The 26,863-nt window shown below is 35.8% G+C and overlaps 1 protein-coding gene across 3 annotated transcripts in view; it reads left to right on the forward strand.

The window, feature by feature from the left end:
- Window positions 1-26,539, forward strand: part of edrf1 (erythroid differentiation regulatory factor 1) — a 38,042-nt gene extending 11,503 nt beyond the window's left edge. Inside the window, exons 12-26 of one of the 3 annotated variants that reach the window (XM_021467293.3) lie at window positions 327-438; window positions 525-794; window positions 4,544-4,615; window positions 6,817-6,964; window positions 7,082-7,273; window positions 10,687-10,887; window positions 15,024-15,245; window positions 16,657-16,755; window positions 16,833-17,059; window positions 19,132-19,290; window positions 19,372-19,521; window positions 20,173-20,326; window positions 22,366-22,481; window positions 23,753-23,925; window positions 25,864-26,539. In XM_021467293.3, coding sequence (XP_021322968.1) covers window positions 327-438; window positions 525-794; window positions 4,544-4,615; window positions 6,817-6,964; window positions 7,082-7,273; window positions 10,687-10,887; window positions 15,024-15,245; window positions 16,657-16,755; window positions 16,833-17,059; window positions 19,132-19,290; window positions 19,372-19,521; window positions 20,173-20,326; window positions 22,366-22,481; window positions 23,753-23,925; window positions 25,864-26,026 — 2,458 coding nt within the window. In that variant the 3' untranslated portion in view covers window positions 26,027-26,539. Of the gene's footprint in view, window positions 1-326; window positions 439-524; window positions 795-4,543; window positions 4,616-6,816; window positions 6,965-7,081; window positions 7,274-10,686; window positions 10,888-15,023; window positions 15,246-16,656; window positions 16,756-16,832; window positions 17,060-19,131; window positions 19,291-19,371; window positions 19,522-20,172; window positions 20,327-22,365; window positions 22,482-23,752; window positions 24,142-24,191 lie in introns of all 3 variants that reach the window. The other 2 variants (XR_012393235.1, XM_689672.11) reach the window with 2 other exon arrangements.
- The last annotated feature ends 324 nt before the right edge of the window (window positions 26,540-26,863 follow it).

Below are 26,863 nucleotides of genomic sequence, written 5' to 3' on the forward strand. Positions count from 1 at the left end.
TTTGTGATATATTCACATTGTTGCCACACAACTGTGTTTAAACCCCTTATGAAAGTGGATTTTGCATAATAGCCCGCCTTCAAAATATACTTTAAAATGCTTACACAGTCACATGCTGTAAAAAATACACATAATTGATAAGCTTTGACTTTACTGGGGTTCAATTAAAATGACTCCACAATTGTATTTGGTCAACTGTAATCCCGCCTCAATATTATGCATCCTGCAATGTGATTATAGTGGATTCACGTATAATTGCTAAAATGATAAATTCTGCAGCCCTAATAAGTAATAATAGTGGGTGTCTAAGTTGTTTTGTTTGACAGAGTGGCCAGCAACATGATGCTAAAGAAGAGCCAAAACCGGAAGATCTATGGGACAATCAGAACTCTACTGCTCAACTGTATTAAACTGTTGGATGAGGACAGACATCCACAGGTATGTATCTTCATTATATCACTAATTATGATTTTTCTGGTGTGGTTGCATGATTTCTGACCGTTTCCTTGCGTTTGCTGGTGCAGATCATCGCTTCGGCTCACTACATGCTGGCAGAACTGTTTCAGCTGGATGATGTGAGTGAAGACGAAGGCAATGGGGAGTCGCTGAGAGGAGGAGGATCTGAAGACAGCTACAGTGATGAAGATGAGGAGGATGAGGAGGAAGATGAAGACGAGAGATGCTCCTTCAGCACTGCCTCTGAACCGCAGCACGACTCCAAAGCTGTGGCCGTCATCAAGTCTGTCGGAGAGCTTTCGGTTCCAGAGAAATACAAGAGCACGCATCAGATCAGAGTACGAGATTGATTCAATTCTATTTATTTATTTATTTTTAAATAATCGCTTATCAACAAACACAAAGTACATAGAGCAGGTTTAACAATAAACAAAAAAGGCCAAACTGAGATTAAATATACATGTATGTAATTATGTGAGGTGTAGGGATGCTCATTTGGGTTAGTTTTGCAGACAACCGCCACTCTTAGGGTGCTTTCACACCTGCCTTATTTAGTTCGATTGAATCGCACTAGAGTTCGTTTCCCCTTTTGGTACGGTTCGTTTGGGCAGGTGAGAATGCAGCAATCGTACTCGAGTGCGTACCTAATAAGCGTACCGAGACCTACTTTTAGAGGTGGTCTTGGTACTCTTTCAAACGAACCCTGGAGCGGTTCGTTTGTGGTGAGAATATGATCCGTACTAAAACAGGTCCAACCGCAAAAAGTACTGCGCGTTTGGACTAATCCAGCTGCGGTAGGCCGATGCGCTGTGCATTATGGGATATGGAGGAAAAATATTTGTTGACAGCACTTTACCAACAGAGAGAGAGAGAGGGGAAAACATTACCTGATGGATCGTTGGTAATATTTCCGCAAGATGACCATGTTGCAGTTTAGCTAAATTAATTCACGGCTCCTCCTGAAGTGACGAGTGATGCATTAAACACTGTTCTCCAGCCGTGGCCGCGCTTCATTATCGTAATGTATAGTTTGTCTAAAGCAGGGATACAATCAGCCAGCGCAGTCATCCCTCCAGAGTTAAAGATTTTGTTTACCTGTGGGAGTTCACTGGCATTTTCCCGCACGTGAATTCTGACCAATCAATAAGCAGTTTAGGAAATATGTTAAACAACATCTGGCCAATGAGAGATGTGGATTTTGTCAGATGACGGCATTTTGGTTTGTTTCAACTGGTTCGGACCAAAGCCAGCAGTGTGGTGTGAAAACGACCCAAAGACGGCAGAAGATGCAACAATGCGTCATTTATTGTGCTTGGTCCGGACCAAATGAAGCGAACTACAGATGTGAAAGCACCCTTAATGGAATATTAGCGGTTAATTAGTCAGATTAATATTTAATTATTATTTAATAAAAAAAAAACTGACGCGTCTATTTTGTGTGACACATTAAATTTAGCATTTTTAAACACTGATTTATTTTTTAAATGCGAACATATTAATAACAACATAACAGAGCATCTTCACACACCTGCAATGTTTCCAACAGCATAGAAAAAAGAAAAAACTAAATTAAAACAATAAATAGGCTTGCCCTAGATATTTTTCACTTAAATGACAAAACGAAAACACTGACCGAATCCTTTTTAAGAACCCACATAGGCAGTTTTTTCCCCATCATGTTCTTTTTATCTGTCAAATAAAAATAGCAGGCTACCTCAAATTGATCGCTCCTCTGAAAATATACATTTAATCAATGCTCCGCTGTTATCATTATATCGCAAACCTCTGTCAACATTTTTAATCAGTCATAATTTTAAAGACTACCGTGTTTACTCTAGGATTTTTTCCAACTGTGGCGGCAGGTCTTTTACACAAATCTATCAACTACCTATGCCGTTATTTCAATGACAAACTTGAGAAATGTCATGAGCGCAGTATTACAAGCCGAGATCGCATTTATGTAATACGAGCATGCAAATCTTTTCCGATTTCCTTTGCTCGTGCACAAAGCTTCTTGCACGCCCTTAAATATACGCAGAAATTTTCTTGTGCGCTCTCAAATAAATGTGCTGAAGTGCAATTTAATGCGTTTATGTAACAAGTATGTCTCCAACATTTATAAGATTTGCGAGGAATATTTATGAATTTCTCCAGTACACCTACAGAGCGGCATTAATGCATCCTGAAGTAAAGTGAAACGACAATAAACTCCAGCAAGATAATGTCATAATATGCAGAGCCCAAGACCTTTATCTATAAATAAAGTATAATTATGGAAACTGTGTTCATCTTAACTGAAAGCTACGCTGTGTTTGTTGGCCTCACGCTTCACACACCTGTCAGTCAGTCTGTCAGCACATCACCTTAAAGGGTTAAACCAATAACGCGCAGGACTACTATGGTTACAAAAAAGCTAGCGTTGTTATAATTCACATACCTTTTAATGCGTTTTGGTGCGTTTATAACCTGCTATTAAAAGCAACAACAATGACTGAATGTTTTGAATGATAAGCTGTAATGTAGCCGTGGCGGGATGAATTTTGCAGAATGATTGTAGCAGAAACCATGGACTATGTCTTGTGCGTCTAGATTTATCTTGGAGCTTGTGTGCTTTAATTTCATCTCTCATTTACGGTTCTTATGCGCTCACTGCCTGTGATGAAAGACAATGACAAGGCTCATATGTTGACTTTTTGTAAAATATAGCCTACTGTAGCATATAACAGTTTTGTTGTTTACATATGATATTGCATTCATTTGCATGTATGTTTTATAAGTTATTAAATGAAAGCCTCAGTGCATTACGCAAGAGTCATCATTATGCAAAAATCAAGAAGATCATTGGATTTGTTTGATTAGGCTATGTAGGCTATTTAAAAAAATGAATATTTTATAGGAAGTATTAATAACTGTAATTTTCCAAATGGAAAAAAAGGTTGGTTTGTTGGTTGTACACTAAATTATCACAACTATAGCCTATTTGTTGTGTTTATGAGCGATACAGGAGAGCGTTATGATGTAGAGAAAACTTGACTTGTGGCCGGCTTGTTTTCAGAAGCAGCACACATTTCAAAAAGTTTTTTATAGCGGCTTCTTTCTCCAATTGTGCAAATAAACAGAGATGTTTATTATTCGGATCCAGGACAGAGGCGCTCAACATCATGCAATGGTTTGGCATTAACTTGTCTGTGTCAAACTGTGACCAGCAATATCCTTCTTTCATTTTGCCTCTCTGTCAAAATATGTCTTTGTGCACATGTGGCACGTGTTTCTATGCCGCGAGTTAACAAATATGTGTTGCACATTAATGGAAATTTAAAAAAAATAAATAAATAAATGTATCGTTAAACTGATACTGATTAATCGGTTAAAAACACATCCTTTCGGTTAACGGCGACTCGGTTATTATGAGCATCTCTAGTGAGGTGTCAGTGTGTGAGTTCTATGGGCATTGAATGTGCTAAATTGTGTATGAGTTTTGAATTTGGAAAGGAGTTAAAAAGAGGACAGAAAGCATGGTTGTTTGTGGAAGAGTGCATGGGTTGAGTTCAGGGCAGTTGAAATATATTAAAATATTGAAGAAATGGATTCCAGATATTGGTAAAGAGGACAAATTTTTACATGTGAATGTAATATGTAGGATTATATTCTATACAGAGATTAGTCCAGTGGTTAATATGAATCCAATTTTAGTTGATTAAAATGTTTTTATTTTTTTTTATTTTGGCTATATGAGGGAAATTAAGATTCGGTTTTTATACTTTTTAGTAAGGTTATCAGTTTCTGTGATATTGCCAAGTAAGCAAAGTGATTTAGTGTAATTCTATTCTGTTTGCTGTTTATTCATTATATACAGTAGTCAACATTTGAAGTGGTTCAAAACCTTACATCAAAGTTGTCCTAAAACCATTCAACAACACCCATTCTTGGCAATTTTGACAAACATTTTTGATTCATTCAAATGTTAACTGCTTTATTATTGAATATAAGCTGTCTGAACAGTTTTTTTTGCTGTCTACCTTGGATAAATTAGCTTAATTAAAATTAAAATTAACAAACATTAATAATGTTCTGCCTCTCCTTCCAGCCAAACTTTGCATATCCTGTTTCACAAGACAAGGAGGAGAAGTGCCGACTGGTTCTCAGCTACGTTTTAAAAGTGAGACTTTCATATGCATTTCCCTTTTTCTTTTGTGTAGAGTGAGAAGAACGCTCTGTCTGTCTGTCTGTTTCTCTATCTGGTTGCAAATATTCATAAAATAATTCCTAACAAACTGTACGTCATTTAAAAGATAAAATAATTGTATTTTTCATAGTTGATTTTTGATTCACAGTAACCTAATGATAGACTTAATGATACTAATTTTCAGTGCTGTAGCGAATCACAAATTTCACAGTTCGGATTACAAATGTCATTTTCTTTCCATTTATTACAAAAACAGTACTGCAAGAAACTTTTGGTTTTAACAAACAAAACTTGCAACCTGTAATTTTATTAAAAATAAAATGAAGAAATGATCAGCTGAATGAAAATAAATCGTAAAATATTTAGTACTGTTAAAAATTCACTGCTACTTCTACTTTTGCTGATAAAGCAAAATGTAGAAATCTAGCATTATAATTTGTACAACTCATATTTATTTTTAGTCTCATTTACAATAAATGATTCAGTTATTCACTCATGAAGCCTCATGTTTTATTGCTAGATGTGTCATTTTTGAAGAACTATTCAGTGACATATTTTTAATAGCTGGTTGTCGCCGCCTATTGGTTAAATAATGTAAGTGCTGCCCTCAACTTTCATTTTTGAATGTCGAGTTAAATGATGGTGATTTTAATCTTAACTATAAACATCAGTGGTTTTATCTAAACTATAAACTGTTATCCCAGTACTTCTGTGTTATTTGACTGTTTGTAAGTTCATAACTAGCTCAAAAGATTAAATACTGACTCTCTTTCTTAATTTTTGCGTTTTTCACAAATGCAGTGATTCGAAGGATTAATAAACATGCAAATCACCTTCATTTATAATTTGCTTCGTGGGTGTTGATATCCTGATCTTTTAATGATTAATCGTGCAGCTGACACTGAATGCATTGATGCAGGGTTAACAAGTAGTAACAGAAAACACCTTTAATAACCTAAGAAACCCACCACAACTTCAATCATCATATTTTACAGGAAAACCCAAATGCTATCATACATGTTATTTGTATGACATGAGAAGCGATCTCTCTGCAATCTTTACAAATTAAGCATTAAACTTCAAGTTAAAAAAATGAATTAATCAGTGGGTCACGTGTGTTCCGAACGTGGTTTGTTATCCGTACGAATCACGGATCAACCATAATCTGTTACACCCCTAGTAGTTTTTGATATAGACAGTACTAAGCAATAGTAGTAATTATTTTCAATAAGATAACTCATCCAAGCCATTTCAGACCATTTTGCTGCAGTACAACAAACTAAATGTAAAATCATGATAGAAACCTCTGTTAGTTTTCATGGCAAGAGTTATAAAAATAATGTGTTTTATATTTTGAGGAAAGAAGGTCTGAATATGATTACAGATTATCAGTTTGTGATTCAGTGCCAACTGTAACACATTATGGGTTCTTTTATGTTCATCTATTTGTCTTTCTGTCTATCTAAAAGTTAAAAAAGTTATTTTATTTATGCAGATAATATATATATATATATATATATATATATATATATATATATATATATATATATATATATATATATATATATATATATATATATATATATATATATATATATATATTCGCCAACAAAGGCATATTAACATCTCAGAATAACACCAAAATCTCCTAATGGCACAACAGAGTTCAATTTTATAATGAAACGATTCAGTGTTTTTGAACAAATCGATTGAATAAATGATTCAGCGAAGACAGAACGTTGTTGTGTGGTGTTTTTAATCTGTATTTTTACATTTTTTAAATCTAAAACTTGCTTAAAATGCTCAATTTAAAGCCAAAATAAGAAAAACAAGGAGCATCTCCTCATCGCTGACTACCACATAAACAAAACAAGCATGTCTCATAGTTTATGTTGGTATTTTTACTTATCCTTTCCTTTCAGACCTCCTCATTGAGACTCGAAAGCTCAGATACAAAAACTACATGTCGACCAGAGCATTTTTGCACAGCTGAAAATATCTATGAGTGCTTCTCCAACTGTTCACGTTAAATGGACCCTCAAAACCTTGGATTTCTAAAAAATGTGGCACTCTTATTGACTACAGTTAAAAAAAATATGGTCTGCTCAGGGAAAAAAAAACTACGATTCAGCGGACATGTGCCCTAGAATTTTAATGTCTGTCTGTGTGTGTAGGGTCTGAAAGCAGTGGACAGCAGCATAAAGAAAGAGAGCGACCTTCCTGCAGCCGATCCCAGCACACCCATCCCACTAAAATATGAGGAAAGAAGTCCAAATGGAGCTAGAGAGGTGGAGCAGGAGATTGCTTTACTGCTGGATAGAGGTCAGTAATGCTTTCCATTCATTACTCAAGAAATGATTTCTCTTCCACTAAGTGATAGTTTTATCTTCAGATCAATTACTAATCAAGATCAATTACTGTTTATTTTGGGGTATACAGTTGGCCCATGTAACGAAGAGTTGAAGGTGCCGACACGCTCCGGGATGTTACCAGGCACATGGCAGCATCGCATGAAACTCCAGCTGTTCCTGAAAGCATCGAAAGCGTATTACGTTTTGTCAGATGCTGCGACCAACCTACTGAAGTACGGCCGGGCACTGCGCTACATCAAACTGGCTCTGCAGTGCCACGGTAAGAACCAATAATAGTTTTCAGTCAGTTTGATATGTATGTATATACAGTTTAAGTCAGAATTTTTAGCCGTTACTATATTATCAGCCGAATTTTTAGCAGTTTTAGTGCATAGTGTTTCTGTTTCAGCAAAGATTTAATGCACTAGGTCAGTTGAAAGGAAGTGATTATCTAAATTAATGAATGCAGTTTCTCGATTGTAGTGCTTTGTTTTCTTTGGGAATGTACATTTGACAATATCCCAAATTTAAATCATTCCAGTTTAAGAGGTCAAGGGCTTGTTGGGTTGACCTAGGGGTGTGTTGTTGTTCTTTTGACATATCCTTGTGTGTATTGAACAATTCATGTTTGATATTCTTGTGATATGCCGTCTGTCACCGTTTTTTTTTTTTTTGTGCACTCCATTGGTGACTGTGTGTGCTTAAAAAGATATTATTCCTTCATTTTCTTATGGCTTAGTCCAGTGGTGTCAAAGTCAATTCCTGGAGGGCCAGAGCCCTGCACAGTTTAGTTCCAGCCCTGCTTCAACACACCTATCTTTAGGTATCAAACAAGCCTAAAGCCACTCTCAATAATATCAAATCTCAAAATATTCCATTCCCCATTGATAAAATACATAATTTTACATCACTGTATATTAGTGATTATAAAGATTATTTAACCATTTCAAATTGACAGCACAGCTGGCATGGTGTTTTATATATATATATATATATATATATATATATATATATATATATATATATATATATATATATATATATATATATATATATATATTTATTTATTTATTTATTTTATTTTTTATTTTTTTAAGAAATTAATAACATTTATACCTCTTTGGTACAGAACTGAACAAGACACTCGATCCTATGTCTATAAAGAGACTCGGCATCATCTCCTATCTAGCAAAAAAATGCATTTTGCTCAACTGGAACCAACAAAAACCTCCAACATTTGAACTCTTTATAAAACTCTTGAATGAAACAATGCCCTTGGAACAATATACATACTACTTAAAAAACAAAGGGGATGCCTTTCAAAAAATATGGATGCCTCTAATGATCCTCTGACTCTATGAACACATCTGATGTATTTTCACAATATGTGTGACCTTAATCACTGCATAACTTTGTGTATTATGTTTTATTTTTATTTTTTTTGTATTTTGTTGGTATGTTTATTTATTTCTTTATTATCATTATTTTGAAATAATTTAATTATAGATTTTTTTTCTCTTTGCCTTTTGCTGCTATATTTGTCTACTGATATATTTGTCTTTGCCCTTTTTTGTTTACGTTTGTATGTTCATTAAAACCAATAATAAAAAAAAAAAAAAAAAAGAAATTAATAACATTTTAAATTGACTGACATCTGTAAATTACATATACTTTGAAGTTATTGTTTAGCAATAATCCTTGAGAGTTGTGCCAGTATCAGGGCTCGAAATTAACTTTCTTACTTGGTAGCACCGGTGCTCCCAACCTGAAATATTTAGGAGCACCAGAAAACATTTAGGAGCACCCACCAAAAATGAATGATATATTTGACAAGTTGTATATTAAGGGATTTATTGTATTTGAAAACAACATCAATTGGGACTAACAAAACCCAGAAACAACTATCTAACTAATGCTGTGATGACTTAATATTTGTGCAATAATTCCAAAATGAATGTTGTATAATTATAAAATATTAATGATGACGATGATGACAATAATACTAATAATGAATTATATTTCTCATCATCATGCTGCCTTGAATGTGCTTTAATGTAAGTTATGCTATATAAAGTCCTGCTGTTACTTTATGAAAAATAAATTGATGGTTTGCATCAAACACAAATGAAGCATTGTAGTAAGAAATATTTGTTTTGTACTATTGTTTTTATATGCATGTCAATTTAATAAATAATAGTTCTGCTACAAAACAAACAAAATAATATAATAAATCATTCAATCCAATACTGAAAGCTGCAAAGCAGTCATCAGCAATTAAATAGAAAAATAATATACACCTCAAGAAAGAACAGACAAAAGATAGCAAGAAAAGTCTCACTTTTAAAAGTTTTGGTTTCGGTTTGTGTCGTTTTAATGCTCAGCTTCGTTACGCGCTGAATTACATTTTTCTGTGTTTGCGGAGAAGCATGCGAGTCAGCCGGCCCAATATGAGGAGGGCAGAGCAGGATTCTCCCGATGAACACCGGCGCTATACTGTTTTTTGTTATAACCCGCATCAGTTTAAACTCAGTAAAGGCAAGCTTCTTTGGAGATGGTGTTTTAGCGGACATTTGCGCTATTGCAGCCTGATCTCACGAGGAAACGTATGAAAAAGTTACGAATTGCCGTGAGATTGTGTTGGCTGACCACGCAGTGCATGCAACGCATCCAGATTCAGTGTACTTTTCACTGTTCAGCCGTTTGCATTCCCCGCGATCACAAAAGCTCCCTCCCTGTCATCTGACAGCGGAAAGTCTTGACTGATTGACAGCTAATATGAACCAATATAGCGGCAGGGAAGAGCGATTCAGCACGTTTTTAGAAAACAAAACAAAACAGGTCGCACTACAACCATTATATGCAGTCGCACGAATGCTCCCAATATATATTATGAGGTCGCATAGCTTAAATTTCGGGCGCATATGCGACCAAAATGGTCGCAATTTCGAGCCCTGCAGTATGCTAACAGGGAAACAAAAATAGCCCTACTTAGTCTTTCCTCCAGATCTCCTGCACCCTGTTTCTCAACCACGTTCCTGAAGGACCACCAGCTTTGCACATTTTCTATGTCACATTAACCAAACATCTGATTTAGATCCTCAGCTCATTAGCAAAGACGGAAAGACCGGTAATGGGTGTGATAGACAAAGGTGATATTCAAAACATGCAGTAGTAGTGGGTCCTCCAGGAACGTGTTTGAGAAAGACTGCTGTAAACTATTGCACTTACTCAGTTTTACCATCCTGGCACAGTTTTTTTTTTTTTTTTATCTCTGGTGGAATAGAAATGTTATGTATTTCAGTGCAACCATATAAATATAATTGATGCACAGTTTTAACTCGCATAAAACAAAACCAAACCTATGGCAAATTAAACGGTGCCCAATTCCACGAGATACCTGAGGACTTGGCAACCCTGAGCTTGAGTAATTGAGGCACAGACTGTAAAGGCTCCACCCTGTTATGAAAATGAGGCATGAGTAGCAGCTCATTTGCATTTAAAGAGACGCACAAAAAAATGGCTGATATTTTGAATAATTCACGATGTATTTTTGAGCTGAAATTTCACATAAGACACCTAAGGCTTGTAAGAAAGGTATAATATGACTCCTTTAAATGATGTTTTCAAAAGTGAGCAGATTATTTAAAGCTAAACCATTCAAACCTGATTTGTATATGCTTTGTTCCTTTGCAGATGCATACTGCTCCATTAGTGGCGGTCTCCACGCACAGGTGCTTCTTTTCCACTGCCAGTGTCTGTCTCTGTGTGGAGATGTTCAGCTCATGTTGGCCCAGAATGCCTCAAACAGAGCTGCGTATCTGGAGGAGTACAGCTATCAGACCAAAGATGACCAGGAGATCCTCCACTGCCTGCACCGCGAGAGCTCCTGCCAAGGTCTGTATGCAGAATTCCCACGCTCTTTCTGCTATGGAGAGATCATACGATGGTGTGATGGTCAGAGATGATGCATTATTCAATCAGTAGTTATTTAAAACGAATGTATCCCAGTTGCTACAAAATATTAAGCAGCTGTTTCAACATGGGTAATAATCAGAAATGTTTCCCAAGCACTAAATCAGCATATTAGATTCAGCCTTTACAAAAATAACTAGGGATGCGCTGAAATTAAAATTGACCAGAAACTGAAATATACTAAAAGTAAAATTTTAACAGGTAGTACTTATATTATGCATCCCAGGATCAGTTATCATTATTATTATTTTTTTTTGGTTTATTCAAACATAACCATAAATGACAGACTACTATGGTGTAATTGCACCGTAGCTTAACATGAACAGTTTGATACCACAGCCTATCTAAACAAGCTGCAATCAAACAATCAAGTTAAACTGGGTGCTTAGTTGAGACTAATGCAACAGGGATGTCATGGAAAGGACATTTTCACACAGTATATGTGCTCCGTTTTTAGATGTCTCTATTTCCCCCCTATCCACACTGAGATGGAGCAGCAGTGTTTTAGAATGAAAACGGCCTCTCCAGTGTTTCCAAATCGCTCCATTTTCGGTGCTCAAAAACTCTGGTGTAGTGTGGATGGATGGCGTAACCGTAGCAAAACTTATAAATTGACAGCACAGCTGGCATGTACCCCTTCCGCTAACCCTTTGCCCTTGAAACAGAGTGTGAAGGGGAAGGTCTTCAAATTTATTCAAGAATTTAATTACATTTTAAATTGACTGACGTCTGTAAATTACTTTGAAGTTATTATTTAGCAATAATACTTGAGAGTTGTGCCAGTATGTTAACAGGGAAACAAAAATAGCCATACCATAAATGACAGACTACTAATGTGTAATTGCACCGTAGCCTAGCATAAACAGTTTTTTTATTTTTACTTTGATACTACAGCCTATCTATATAAGCTGCAATCAAACAATCAAGTTAAACTGGGTGCTTACTTGAGACTAATGCAACAGGGATGTCATGGTAAGGACATTTTCACACAGTCTATGTGCTTGCATATTCGAAAGTCAAAGCAATCAAGAGTTTGTTGAATGGATAGCACTTTAATAACCGTTACAGCAAGAGTGAGGTAAGTGCTGGGGAGGGGAAAGGTGGAATAAACAGTTTCATAAAATTATGAAATTTAAAGTCTTTTTCAAATATGTCCTTGGTGCTGTATAATGGAGAGAAGATATTTGCCACACATTTTTAAATACGATAGTTCTTTTATCATAATATTTTTCTTGTTATTTTGAAAAAATACTAGTATTGTTTGTGTGCAATTTTAAAGTGCAATTTTTGAGGCTTAAAAGTCTAGTGAAGTGCTTTAAAATGTGCATATTTTATTCAATGTTTGACGTAATCTCAACTGAAAAATGAAAACAGGGTGGGACAGAGTAGCTCCTCTCCTTTAAAAACAGCCAATAGCATTTCGTTGGTGTTTTGTAGTTATTTGTTGAGATCAATTGACAAGTGTCTTGAAGGGGGCAGATCTTCATCAAGGATCTACCGCTGGATCCAATCTCACTATATTTGTTAAACGTGACATTTATTTCATCTTGTTATCTATATCTAACGATATATTCCCCGACTTTGGTCTTTTGAATCTATTACTTGTTCTCAGGTAACGTGTTTTAACGCAAGGATAAGTTAAATGATTAATGTAACCACGTACATTCTGTATATTGACTGATTGTTTGCCGTTTTTTCCTATAATGTGTAAACTTATTGTACGTTGTGTCTTTTATAATGGCCATTATTGATTATTAAAACTGATATTCAGCAAAAGAGAGGGTGTTTCGTATTTTCAATAAAAATGAAAGCAGGCATTAATGTTATAAGCTCCATTTTGTTATAAATACGTATACAGTGAAGATGACGCTCATATCTGCAGCACGAAGCCTCAACACTTCTGTTAAGTTGTTAATATCAAAATGAAAATAGCAGTTCCTTATATCATGTTTTCATTTTATTGTTAAGATAGTGAAACAACGTAGCCAGGATGAAGTGAATGAAGTTATGAAGTACACTGTTCCCTTTGAAGATTACTTGACATGTCCTCGGGAGTCTGTTTTCCATATCAAACTTGCGAAGTCTGAACTTACATGGAGAGGATACAGGACTGAACTGTGTGTAGTCTACTTAATATTAAGGAAAAGCCTCAATCAGAGAGGCGAATGTTGGCTGCCCCGCCACCGTTTTTAGATGTTTCCATTTTCCCCCCATCCACACTGAGATGGAGCAGCAGTGTTTTAGAATGAAAGCCTAAGGGTGCTTTCACACCTGGGAATCGATTCAGTTGTTCCGAAACAGAGATTACAATTGTTACATTGTTGCTCTTTGTTCTTGTTGCGGTTCGCTTTCACACGGCAAAGTTTCTAATCGGACCAAAAGAGCTAAAACAAGTCATGTGTGAGTAAACTCTCCTTACATTGGTCAGAGTGTCAAGGTTTATTTTGCAGAGTCCCACTAAGCTGTCAGGAGAGGTGGTGGTGATTGACAGGGTGCACGCGCAACGTGTCTGAGGAGAGATGCGGTGGGGAGGGGTGAGAAGGGTGCATGACGATGCCTATTTGAGGACCGGGAGGGAGACGTGAGATTACCGGGAGATCATCACTCCATTGCGGGCATCCGGAGACTCGCGAAACTTCCCGCCCTACTCATTCTCTCCTCATATAGCCGTATGCCTATTACATATCCATAAAACACTGTGATATAACCGCGCTTGGATCGGATCGCTTTCTCACTGCAATCGAACCGCTCCAGGGTTCGTTTCAATCGAGCCGTGACCACCTCATTCAAGCGATCTTGGAGCGATTACTTTGGCGCGGAACAGATCGCGATTGCCCATGTTCACATATGCCAATCGAACCGCGCTAACTTGGCAAACGAGACAGGTTCCCAAACAAAAGTGTAGGTGTGAAAGCACCCTAAGGCACAATCCAAATTCTATTTTTGTACCCCTTCCGCTACCCCTTAGCCCTTGAAACAGAGTGTGAATAGCAGGGTCTTCAAATTTAACCCTAAGCAATGGGACAGCACTACAATACCTGCACACGTCATCTTATGTCGTCGTGAGCTTTTACTTCATATAAGATCGACGATTACAACTGCTGTAGTTAATCCAGTTGTGCTATTTTTTGGTATTCATCATCATTAAATCACCGGAGACAACATTATCTTGTTGTCAATACGATATAATGTGTCAATAAGCTCGTAACTGCACTGTGTATTTACACCGAGGCCATATTCATCTGTTCAAAAGAAATCAACATTAACGTTATACCAGACACTGTAAAAAGTTAATTCCCAGCCACTAGACTTTTCTGACAGGGTATTTGGGTGTCAGATGTGAAAGTATGTTGTGGGACTATACAGGAGTTACTATTATAGAAAGTGACATTTTTTTAAAGCATGGCAGTAAAACACTAACACGGTTATGAATGTATTAAAACGTGCTTGTTTGTTGTAAAAACTATTAATAATGCCAAAAAATACATATTTGTGCATCGCCTGAATTGCGTGTGCAGCCATGTTGCTGTTGTAGCTGCTGTATTCTGGGAAATTTTTGTAACTTTTGGTTTCGAGTGTGATCCTGAAAAATCTCAGTTTTAAGGGCTATCTTAGCCCTTCCCCTTAGCCCTACACCTTCAAGCTAAAGAGAACTGGGACACCCCTACCCCTTCACGTGAACGCGCAAAACGAGTGGAATGGCCAAGGGGGAGAATTAGGATTGGTCCTAACAGATTGATATTAATATCTAAAACATTTTATTTTGTGGGGCTAAAAATGTTGACTTTTTTATTAATGTTTTTTTTTTATCCAGCCAAACTAAAAGAAAACAGATTTAATAGGAGATACTGTGAAAATGTTCTTGCTCTGTGAAATAGCATTTTGGAAATATTCAAAAGTAATACAAAACTCACAGCAGGGCTACTGATTTTGTCTTTAACTGTATATTAATTTAGTATTTTCTGCCTGTTTTCTTTTTGTTATAGTCTTTTGACTGGTAGGGTAACGCTTTAAATTTGACCTTACCTAAGCAGCAGTTTCTTTATTTCGTCTCTCAGCCTTCAGCATGGCCACTGATCTGGCCCTGGATCCTGAGTACCAGCTTATCGTCAGCTGCAAGTGTTATGAAGCCGCTCATGATCTTTTGACGTCAGGAGTCCTGAAAGACCAGGCACAGGAGCAGCTGGGTCAGGTGCTGAAACGTCTCGGGAACATTCGAAACGAGATGGGCGTTTTCTACATGAACCAGGCTGCAGCAATGCAGGCAGAGAAAGAAGGAGGTGAGGGCTACCTGGTTTGCTATTAGATTTAATTTGTGTTTACACTTGGCGGGTCTCATTCAATTCAAACTCAGATGCGAATGATATGGTGCGGTTTATTTGAATGTGTGTGTGTGTGTGTCTGCGGGGTCTTAAAATTACTGAAATATTGTATGTACTGTTGTAGGTCTTAAATAATTTGATACAGGTCTAAATTTTACTATGTCCCTATCTTAATGGACCCTTTTCACATTTCTGGGTTTCTCAGCAACAGAAGTCGTCATAGTTGGATAAACTTCTAGCTCAGTGAATGGAAGAGTACAACAGATAATTTTTTTACAATCCTATTATTGAAGTAATAAAACAAAAACTTCAGGATGGTGTTATTCAGGCTTTCAGAAAATGGGAAAAATTATGTGAGACTGATAACGGCAGCCAGAGGAGAGAACAACATCAATGAATTTTTTTGTACGTTGATGCAAAAATGATGTAATACATACATAAATACATATAAATGCACATACATTTAAAAAAATCCAAATATTAAACATTTTTAAGCACTTAAGATGCTGATGATCGTTAAACGTGTTATTGTGAAAAGGGTCCATAGAACTTTTAACAAAACGTATACAATAACATTGGTTTAAAAGTTCTCCATGTATTTATAGCTACCTGGTAAGGACACTGACCTGGGCCAACTGTTAAATACATTTAGTATTTATTACAGTTTTTAAAACATGTCAATTTAAAAACAAAATATATATTTTTTGATGATGCAAGTAAAAATCTTTTCAATTGGATTCTATTAGAAAAATCTTTAACGTTTAGCCCTGTATAGGTCGGAAATTTCATTCATAATGGTCTTAAAAAGGGTCTTAAATAGTGTTAAATTTGACTTGATGAACCTGCAGAAATATGGAGCTTAAAATGTGCCAAAACAATCTGAATTTGAATTGTGTTAATTTGAATAATTAACAATTGTAAATTAATAAAACTGAATGTTATTTGCCTTTGAAAATGGTTTCGAAACGGGCCTGGGCATGGTTCGGATTGCATAGTGCGGGCACGCCCTAATTTAAATGTAATTTGGCTACAACATGAATGCAATCCAGAACAAAGACATCAAAACGAATCAAAAACAGGACACCCGTCAGATGTCAATAAAAACAAGTGCTCAGGCAAATCAGATTTTTTGGCCAGTCACAAATTAGAGCTCAATACATTCATCAGAAATAAATCTTCTTGCAGCAGATCTTTCTTTATGAGTGAATTCCTGATTCCTTGAGCTCTTTATTTGAGCTGTTTTCAACTGATCAAAATACTGTCTCCAGTGTATGCACAAAAAATGAGCATGTTTAGCCCAGCACACTGCATTGTTCTGTTGCAGTGTACGTCATAAAACCTTGTTCTTGTTTTGTATTTTCACTGTTAGGTCGTAAAAAAGACTGTACAAATGCTAAGAAAACCAGGAGTAAAAGTATAATTTTCTTTTCTGGTCCGGACCAGAAGAACCCAGAAAACCAAGCTACAAGTGCGGAAACACCCTTAAAAACAAACAATCTTTTGTCAAAAAACATATTTGTGAAGTGCATCTTTCTCTTCCTCCAGTGCGCAGGAGTGTGTGTGTGGCCGAGCAGGAGCTGTGGAAGAAGAGCTTCTCGTGTTTTGAGAAGGGCATGCAGTATTTTAGTGCTATTTCAGACTCGGTGAACACGGCCCTGCTGCTGTGTAACATCGGCCGTCTCATGCGCATCTGTGCTCAGGCTCACTGCGTCATTACGTCAGAGCAGAGCAGAGGAGAGTTTTCACCTGAAGAGACTCTCTATTACAACAAGGTTAGTCTCTCTCTCTCTCTTTCTCTCTCTCTCTCTCACACACACATACGTCGTTTGATGAAATAATCCTGCTATAGTACTGATTATAATGCTATTTATTAATAATGATTGCTATTACTTTAAGATTGTTCAAATATAAATTATAGCTGGGCCAAGATTAATCGCACCCAAAATAGAAGTTTGTTTTGACATAATATATGTGTGTACTGTGTACAATTATTATGTATATATAAATACACGCATGCATGTTTTAAGAAAAAAATGATGTGTGTGTGTGTGTGTATATATGTATATATGTGTATATATATATATATATATATAATATATATATATATATATATATATATATATATATATATATATATATATATATGATACACATTATCTATAAATTTAAATATGTATGTAACTAAATAGTTTTGTTTTTATGTATGTGTTTATATCACATATGCATAGCAAATCTAAATAACACACACAAATATGTCAAAACAAACTTATATTTTGTATATAATTAATCGTGATTAATCTTTGCCAGAACTAATGTAAATATAAACAATCTGCAAAGATTGTGATTATTCAAAATGAACAAAATCTTAGATTAAAAATAATCCCCAGTCTATTAATTATTTATAGCAGTATTTATATATTATTTGTAAATCTCTTGGATAAAATCTGCCATTAAAATTATTATATTCATGTTTGTATTCATAAAACACTTTATTATTATTATTATTAATTCTACATATTTTCTATAATAATTTGTCCCTAACCCTATTATATAAATTAATATAATTAACTATTAGATAATAATAGACTCTTATCTGCTAATAAAAATGACTATTTATCTTTCAGAATAATAAAAAGTGCATGTGGAGTTGATTATTATTCATAATAATGATAATAATAATAGTAATTACAACAACAACAACTTGTTTCTTATTTATATAATTTATTTATTATTCAATATTTTGTGTATGTACCTTTTATATAATATTATACAAATTTAATTAGTATTAATGCTAAAAATAATAATAGTAATATATTAATTGTTATTATTTATTTGTTATTATTATTATTACATATTTTACATAATAATTGGGCCCTCATAGTATTATATAAATTATTATAATTAACCATTTAATAATAAAGATCCTTATTGTCTAATAAAAATGAAAATATATCTTTCAGAATAATAAAAAGTGGATGTGGAGTTTATTATTATTCACACTAATGATAATATTAACAACAACTTTTAGTTTTATTTATATAATTAATTTATTATTTAATATTTTGTGTGTATTTATATAATATATACATTTAAATTATACCACTGCTACTACTAAAAATAATAATAGTAACATACTCTATGGTATTATTTATTTAATTTTTGTTGTTATTGTTGTTATTATTATTATTATTATTATTACATATTTTATATAATTAAATTCAATTCAGCTTTATTTGTATAGCGCTTTTACAATGTCGATTGTGTCAAATCAGCTTCACATAAATGGTCATAGTAACTAGAGGGCCAATAATTTGGCCCTAACAGTATTATATAAATTAATATAGTTAACCATTTAATAATAATAGACCCTTCTAATAAAACTGACTATGTATCTTTCAGAATAATAAAAGTGGATGTGGAATTGTTTTATTATTGTTAATAATAATAAAAAATATATAATAATAATAATAATAATAGTAATTGTTAACATGTTATTCTCTCTCTACTTTGTTTACCTGAAAGAAGGTTATCCGGGTTACAAATGAGGGGAGCGCACGGGGGTGGAGTTTTCGGGAGACTTTGTAGTGTGCTTTGGAGTGTGCTTACTAATAAAACGTAGTGTTTGTTCAACTTTACAATAATAATAATAATAATATTAATAACACCAACAACTAAATATTAATATTATTTATTTAATACTTGTGTATGTACCTTTTATATAGTATTATTAAATAAATTACTACTACTACTGGTAGTGCTAAAACTACCAAGTAACACATTAGTATAAGTAAATGCAATAAATTGACAATAATTAAGTAGAAATGCTCTTTCTCTCCATCACCAGGCCATAGATTATTATCAGAGAGCGCTGAAGGCTCTGGGCTGCAGAGAGAGTCACTCCGCCGTCTGGGACTCGGTCAACTGGGAACTGTCCACAACCTATTTCACACTGGCCACACTCCTGCAGGATTACGCCCCACTGTCCCGCAAAGCACAGGAGCAGGTACCACACAAATAAACACACCACACCTGCCTGTACACACTGCTGAAATGAGCAGATCCACATGCATGTAATGTGTTTCAGATCGAGAGGGAAGTGACCGAGACCATGATGAAGTCTCTGAGATACTGTGACCTGCAGACTGAATCCGCTCGCCAGCCGCTCTACCAGTACAGAGCAGCCACAATCCACCACAGACTGGCTTCAATGTACCACAGCTGCTACCGCAATCAGGTACATCAGCACATGTTTGAAGAGGAATGCCTACATACTTCTTAATAACAATTAAAGGGGTCATGAACTGCCTTTTTTATTAATTTATTTCTGATCTGTGTGGTGAATGTAATATAATGGTATGATTATCTTTTTAAAAGTTTGACAGGACAGTGTAACCCGTACATATGCGTTATTGATGCGTTTTCTATTGCGTTGTTTTTACAGTATTTGCTATTTTCTTATTAGCACCAGATATCAGAAGACTTTAATTCGCTCACAAGAATGTATAGAAATAACAACCGATTTTAGATAGATAAATAAGTCAGACTCAAAGATAAAGTGAAATAACTGAGGTAAGTATATTGTTTAAGCAAGTTAGATGAGGAAAACAAAATAAAACAAATTAATAAATGTCAAAAACAGTTCAGTTTTATAAATAATAGAATAAAGTAATATATGTATATAAAATATATACTGAAATCACCACACTTCAGATTATAAACTCACTTTAGACAAATACAGTTTCATAAATCACGTGTACAATGAGGAAGAAAAAATTAATTAAAAAAACGAAGAAAAAGTTTGAATAAAAGTAGTAATTCAGAGTCCCAGACCGCTTTAACATGTACACACATGGGAGTTTACCTTCTTTTTTTTTCTCTGCGTCAGGTTGGAGATGAGAGTGATCGTAAGCAGCACAAAGCTCTGGCAGAGCAGCACTACAGTAAAGCCGTGCGCCTCTTTGTGAATCTGAGTGATGCTCCGTGTGAACTGCTCCGCACACTTCTGGAGAGAGTGGCCTTCGCTGAGTTCACCATGGCAGGTGAAAAAGAAACACACACCACACAAATATAAGCAAAGAGAGGTTGACCACCAATAGAAATACTCTTCTCACGATTGGCCCGTTTCCACTGAGGGGTACGGTACAGTTCAGTAACAGGTCACCTTTTATTTAGGCTTGTGTCCAATGGGACCCTTTTGGTGGGTGTGGTGTACGACAGAAAATGGATAATGTCATCATTCTCGCTCGAGGAAATGTCTACAGTAAAGCTGTACGGGTCTCTCACATATCATATTAGAAGCACTTCTCACAAAACAGATGCTTCATACACATAAATACTTGCGCATAAATGTTTATTACTAACCTCTCTATGAATATGATTTGATTATAACTGCAGATCAATGATGTGCGAAATAGTCTACTGTAACATCAGCAATTATATAAAATAAATAAATAAATACAACATATATGAACACATACAGACCCTTACAGTCTCCGATATGTTACCAATTACAAAAGAACTACTCACAGGAAACATTTAGTCCTTATTTGGGTTCAAAAACAACACGCAACATATTGCCCACAGTCAGAGCAAACCTCTCATCTGTGTCTTTAATCTTTAGCAGCACAACCTCTGTTAGAGAGTAATTCAGTCATTCAGAGTTCATAATAGTTCAAGAGGTGATGATAATAGTAAAACATGACAGTTTGCTGAAAGCATCACATTGTTTTTTTTTCCGGCTTCTTCTTCGTTTTTTCACGCTTCACTTTCCTGTTTGTCCTTTTCTGATTGGATCCGACATCAGAAGCACTTGTATAATTACGCGCACGTTATTATCATCAGCTCAAGAAGTTTGTTTTTTCAAATATAGATGTGTGGTGAGCGCACACGAGCTCTCTGGAGAAAGTGAAACTGATTGTGCTTTTAGACGGCCTCGTAAAGATCAAGAGGACATATGGCTGATTCAGCTCATCTTCTTGGCTTTCTGGCTGTTCATCAAGACAACGACAAGGTTTATTTAAACTCGGGTCAACCATGGCTCGTTATCATATTTATATATTATTACAGTGTAATGTCTTGGCTGTGTATTTAAAAATGGCGCTTTCTTTGTTTTTATTCTCCTGGCTTGTTGCGCGCCAGTGACGTTTGTCTGTAAACTAATAGCATTCAGCTGCGCATCTAGCTCCGCCTTTTGGTACCCTTTTGTTGTGCTAGGTACCCTTTGGAAAGGGTACAGTATAGTATGCTTTTTGGTACCTTTTGACAGCGGAAATAGCCATAAAAGTGTATATATGCACCAAACGCTTTTCTTAAACTCAATTTTACAAGGACTCAGTGAGGAAAACAATGATGACTTGATGATTATCGATTTAAATGTGTTTGTAAAGTTGCAATCCTTTGCTATGGCCACCACCAGCTGTTTCTCACATGCCTGGTATGGTCAATTTTCAAAAAGGTTCAACTTTTGCCACTGCGTGGAATAATACTGAATGTGTGTTGTTATTACTTCGGGTTAGGAGTAAAGTAATATGCTGGTATTTAACTGATTTGCTTTATTGCATTCCCGCATTAGGCTCTCACATACTTTCTGCTACTTCATACTGTAGCCGTGGTGGGCATTTCTCTATGTCTTGTGCTGAACGCAGTCGACCAATCGCAATAGACTGGGTCATCGGGCCAATCAGGGCAGTTTAGCTTCGCGCTAAGGAGGGGTTTGGGAACAAATGAATCACTGTATGATTCATATGGGCGTCGATGGGATAATTAGGCATAAATAAATGCATATTATAAGACAATGATAGTGTTTTTTGACCTTGCATGCATATCAGCATGTTGTTGGAGACCCCTAAAACCAAAATATGACCTTTTAATGCAAAATAGAGGCTCTTTAAAAACAATAGCTCTTACATGCATTGTTGTTTATTTTCATGATTATGTTGTTTATGTTGCACCGTGGTCCTGCAAGACAATATTTCGTTCCACTTTATGTCCACACATGTAGCAGAATGACAATAAAGTTCAACTTGACTTGATGGTGGCACACAGAGTGGATGTAATATGATGTGCTTGTACGTTTCAGGTCAGAACAGCAGTGCTGTGAAACTGAAGACTCTGACAGGAGCTTTGGAGATCATGTGTGAAACACGGCATGCGTTCAGACTCATTCATAAAGAGCTGCTGGAGCAACAAGAAAATGTACATATATGCAGCTAATTTATGTTATAAAACTATTAGAAAATTATTATTCTATTATTTATATTAAATTTTCATCTATTTTTAAGTCCCTTTAATTAAAGTGTCTTGAATTAAGAATAATATATAGTAAATATTTATTTGATTTACATATATTCCTGTTTGTTAGCCCTTAACAAAGCATTAATTAATGGAATTATGAACCTTATTGTAGTCTACATTTCTTTAACATTGTGTCACTAATATTTGCTCATTATTTGTTTATGTTAACTTGTGCATTAACTAACGTATTAACACAAAAATGTATGCTTAGTTTACAAATCAGATTTAGTATTACTGAATAAATGTGTTGTTCATTGTGAGGTCATGCTATCTAATCCATGAACAAATGCATTGGTGTATGTGTAAGCAAACAATTGCTAATTAGGTTGTTCATATAAAGTGGTGCATACAAATGAGCAAGTTAACATTAACAAAGATTATGTAATGCTGAATAATAGTCATTGTTTACCAAAAGCAACAATAAAATAACTCTAACGGCCCATTTACACGGGGCTTCAGCGTCAACGCTTGACTGAGGGCGTGTCTAAAGTTGGGGCTGACGTGATCCTCATCGCAGCGTTAGCCAATGAAATTAGTCAGCAATAGGCCACTGTCTGAGCTGGTGTGTTTGCATACAGCGATCTGATTGGCTGACGCTTTCGTCTGCGCTTGAAAAGTTGCGCTAGTCCCAACTTCTGCAGCGAGCAATGCCTCCGAAGCGGCGTCAACGTATCCACAATACAGTTTGGCAATGCCTGACGTCACCCATTCAAAGAGAATGGGAAGTGTTGACACTGAAGCCCTGTGTGAATGGAGCGTAACAAGTGTTTAGTTAACATTACCAAAGATAACTAAGGCTAAACAGATGTGTTTTTCATCTTTTAATTCATGTTAACTAATGATTTAACACATCAGCTAATGCACCCTAATTGTATATTGTTACCTTTATTTGTATTATTATTATTTTAGTAATAATCATAATTTTCAATTAAGTTCCTTCGGATTACAATGTCTTATATTAAGATTATTATATTTGTATTAGTATTATATTACTATTTTTTAGTCCCCAGAATGGAAATGCTTTAAATTCTTTATTATTACACACATTTTTTCATTATATTATCTTTTTTTTTTTACAATTGTTATTGTTTCCTAATAATAATAAAAAAAAAAAACTTTTGTAATAATTGCTGAGTCGCCATTTTTAACACTTTTGTGTTGTATGTTGACAGATAACGAAGGCTGAAGAGAAACCTGAAGAAGTCCCTGAGGGTTCAGAGAGTTCCTCTTCCTCTGAGCTGAACACAGAAGAGGTGCTGAAGCTAATTGGCATCTTCGAGCCCAGTTTCTCCTTCCTGTTACTGCAAGTGATTAAACTCAGCTCTGCAAGCAAACGAAAACTCAGGTCTGAGATACTAAATCTTTTCTAAAGCATAAAAATACTATAATATTTTTGGAGATATTTAAGAAACATGCTAAGTGAATGTATTTGTTGTTTAAAAAAAAAGAATGCCAGAGTCTGATATTCTGCTTAGAAAAATGTGCGCTCTGTGTGAGAATGTCTGCCTTTGTTTTGCTCTGTGTAACACCGGCCACTGCCAGCTTATTCAATTACTTTTTGGCACTCCTGGGTGCCTTGCAGTGGCAGCGTATTTCATTTTAGTCATGAAGGCTATCTCTATATACGCGGCGCTGGTCAAAAATGAGACCTCAGGAAGACGGTAGCAGCCTCCAAAAGGAGTTGCAGATTCAGAATTGGCACATGTTGGCACATGAGGTGGTTTTTAATAAGCAAATAATACAAATATTACCAAAAAAAATTGCTGAGCAGCTAAAAGTGTCAGGCTCATCATCAGTATGCCCACATGGAATCTCTGTGTACAATCTCGTGTACAATACAGTTTGTAAAGTAATATTTTCTGTCTTGTAGTTGACATATTACATAAAAAGCTTTATTCGTTTACCTAATAGGTGGATCTAATAAGTAATCAGAAACACCAACTGACCCAGCCGGGACTCAAATCAGCGACCTTCTAAAGCCTGATTTAAACTTCTGCGTCAGGTGACTGGAGTAACCCACGGCGCATGCAACGCGCGTGGCTGTGCATTTATACTTCTGCGCGCTGTCTCTTTTGGTCTGAATTAACACTTCTGAAACGCTAGTTGGCAGTGAGGTGTAAATGTTTCTTTGTGTCGAGTTTCTTCGCTGCTTTTTTGCTTTTCTTGAACACTTCCGGGATGTACAAGAGGCTCAAACTCGCTCATTTTGAGGCAGGAACCGTTGGACTTGCAACAACTTTAACTATGAGGTAAACACAAAACAGAACTTTCCATCCGGAGCTCCTTCACGGGACTCCACACTTGTAAACAATCGCTCGCGCCATTCGCGCGGCTCTCGGTCCCGCCCAGACTCGTCAGCGCTACCAAGCCGACCAATCACAGAGCTTGCGCTACGCGTCGTTGCGACGTGTAGTTACATTTTTTGAGAGGTGCACGTCAGCCACGGCCACGGCAAAGGGCTATGCGTCAGCGCCGTAGCATACATCGGCATTTGACGCAGAAGTATAAATCAGCCTTTACTGTGAAGCGACAGTGCTACCCACTGAGCCACCATGCTGCCTTAAAATTGAATAAACTGTTTTTAAATATTCTATTTGTAATAACCTTCATTCCAGTAAACAATGTTGTTTTTATTTAGCTTTTTTTTTTCTTTAGTTAAAAAAACAACAACTGTAAAAATCTGAAAAAAAAGAAAACTGTAAAATCTGTACTGCTATGGATTCAGTCATACAGAAACAAACAGGATTTATAGCAGGGGTGCCCAAACTTTTTCATATAAAGGTCCAAAAACCAGATATCATTGAGAGCTGTGGGCCGAACGTAAATATACCAAACTACATATCATTAAAGTTGCCATGGGTAATTATTTCATTAGATTTAAATAGAAAACAATACTTTAAATTGTATTAACTAATACAGTATAACATTTAAAATAACATATTGCAATAAAAGCATAAACAATCCAATTTATAACACAGAGGAATTTAATGCTGAATACACTAGTCAAGCAGACGTCGGGTACTACTTCTTTAATACTAGTCGGGTGACTGTATTAAACTAAATCTGATTAATTTACACCATTTAATGGAAACATTTCATTTCAATTAGCTCTTAATAAGAAAACAAACAAAAGCTTCATTAGATTTAAAACGACAACCTCTAAACCATCCCCATCATTCTTCCTCTTTTCTCAGATGGGATGGCGGGCCCTAGTTTTGGCATCTCTGATTTATAGTGTATTATCATATGCACTTACTCTGTGATGTATTGTTTTCCTATGCAGTGGTAAAGAAGAGGAGCAGGTGAAGATCTACAAGAGCGTCTATTCTCGTCTCTTACGGGCTGAAAAGTCTGATCCACTCATTCAGCGGGTTTCGCTTTTCCTGGAGCTCCTGGATCAGCTGAATCCACCATCTGGAAGTGAAGAACCAAGATCATCATCATGATCCTGAGAATAAAAACCAGCTGGCTTGATCAATCTACAAGATTCTTCTGCCACATGAACCTATCAATGGCAAGCATGCCACAGTTACAAGCTGAATCAGTCGTGCTTTCACATGAGCACGTGACTTTGAATCAAAATGTGAAGTATGACCCTCACCAGCAGTGTCTTTCTTATGCCCGCCACATTGTGCTGGACTCTTAACGACGTTTCTTTTCCTTTAATGAAAACATTGTGATAATAAACCCACATTGTGCAGTTGTTTGTATAGCAGATATTTACTGTCACAATATGTGAATCTCTGGTTTTATTTTACACTCTTTTTTTATTGGGAAGCACACTTACAGGCTTTTTTTCCCCACTTATGCATAAATAAGCTGCAGGTTTTTGAATTTAAAATGTGCAATAATTGAGCAAAGGTCAATGCAACAAGGGTGATGATCCAGATACAGTATTTGCGAATGATTGTGACGGCTTGGCTTATCAAAGTCTTTAATAAATTTCCAAGCTACTCAAAGTGTCGTCATTATTCACACACACAGACACGCCCAGCCACCTTTTTCAATAAATATAACTGAAGAGTCATACTTGTGTTTTGACATTTGGTCACCTTGGAATTAGGGTTGCACGGTTTATCGGTAGTACTATGGTGTTATCATGATACAATGGCTCCAAAATACTGCCTGCGCCACTGTAGTTTGTAAACAGTAGCATCGGCATTAACGGTTTACCTACAATAGATAATGTTTCATGTGGAAAAGTCACTAAAATGCTTACACGTTTGTGCAACAATTTTATTTTAAGTCTGTGACAGTGGCACCTGCGGCTGTACGCATTGTGC

The sequence above is a fragment of the Danio rerio genome, chromosome 17, assembly GCF_049306965.1.
Source record: "Danio rerio strain Tuebingen ecotype United States chromosome 17, GRCz12tu, whole genome shotgun sequence".
In the NCBI taxonomy this organism is placed as follows: domain Eukaryota; kingdom Metazoa; phylum Chordata; class Actinopteri; order Cypriniformes; family Danionidae; genus Danio; species Danio rerio.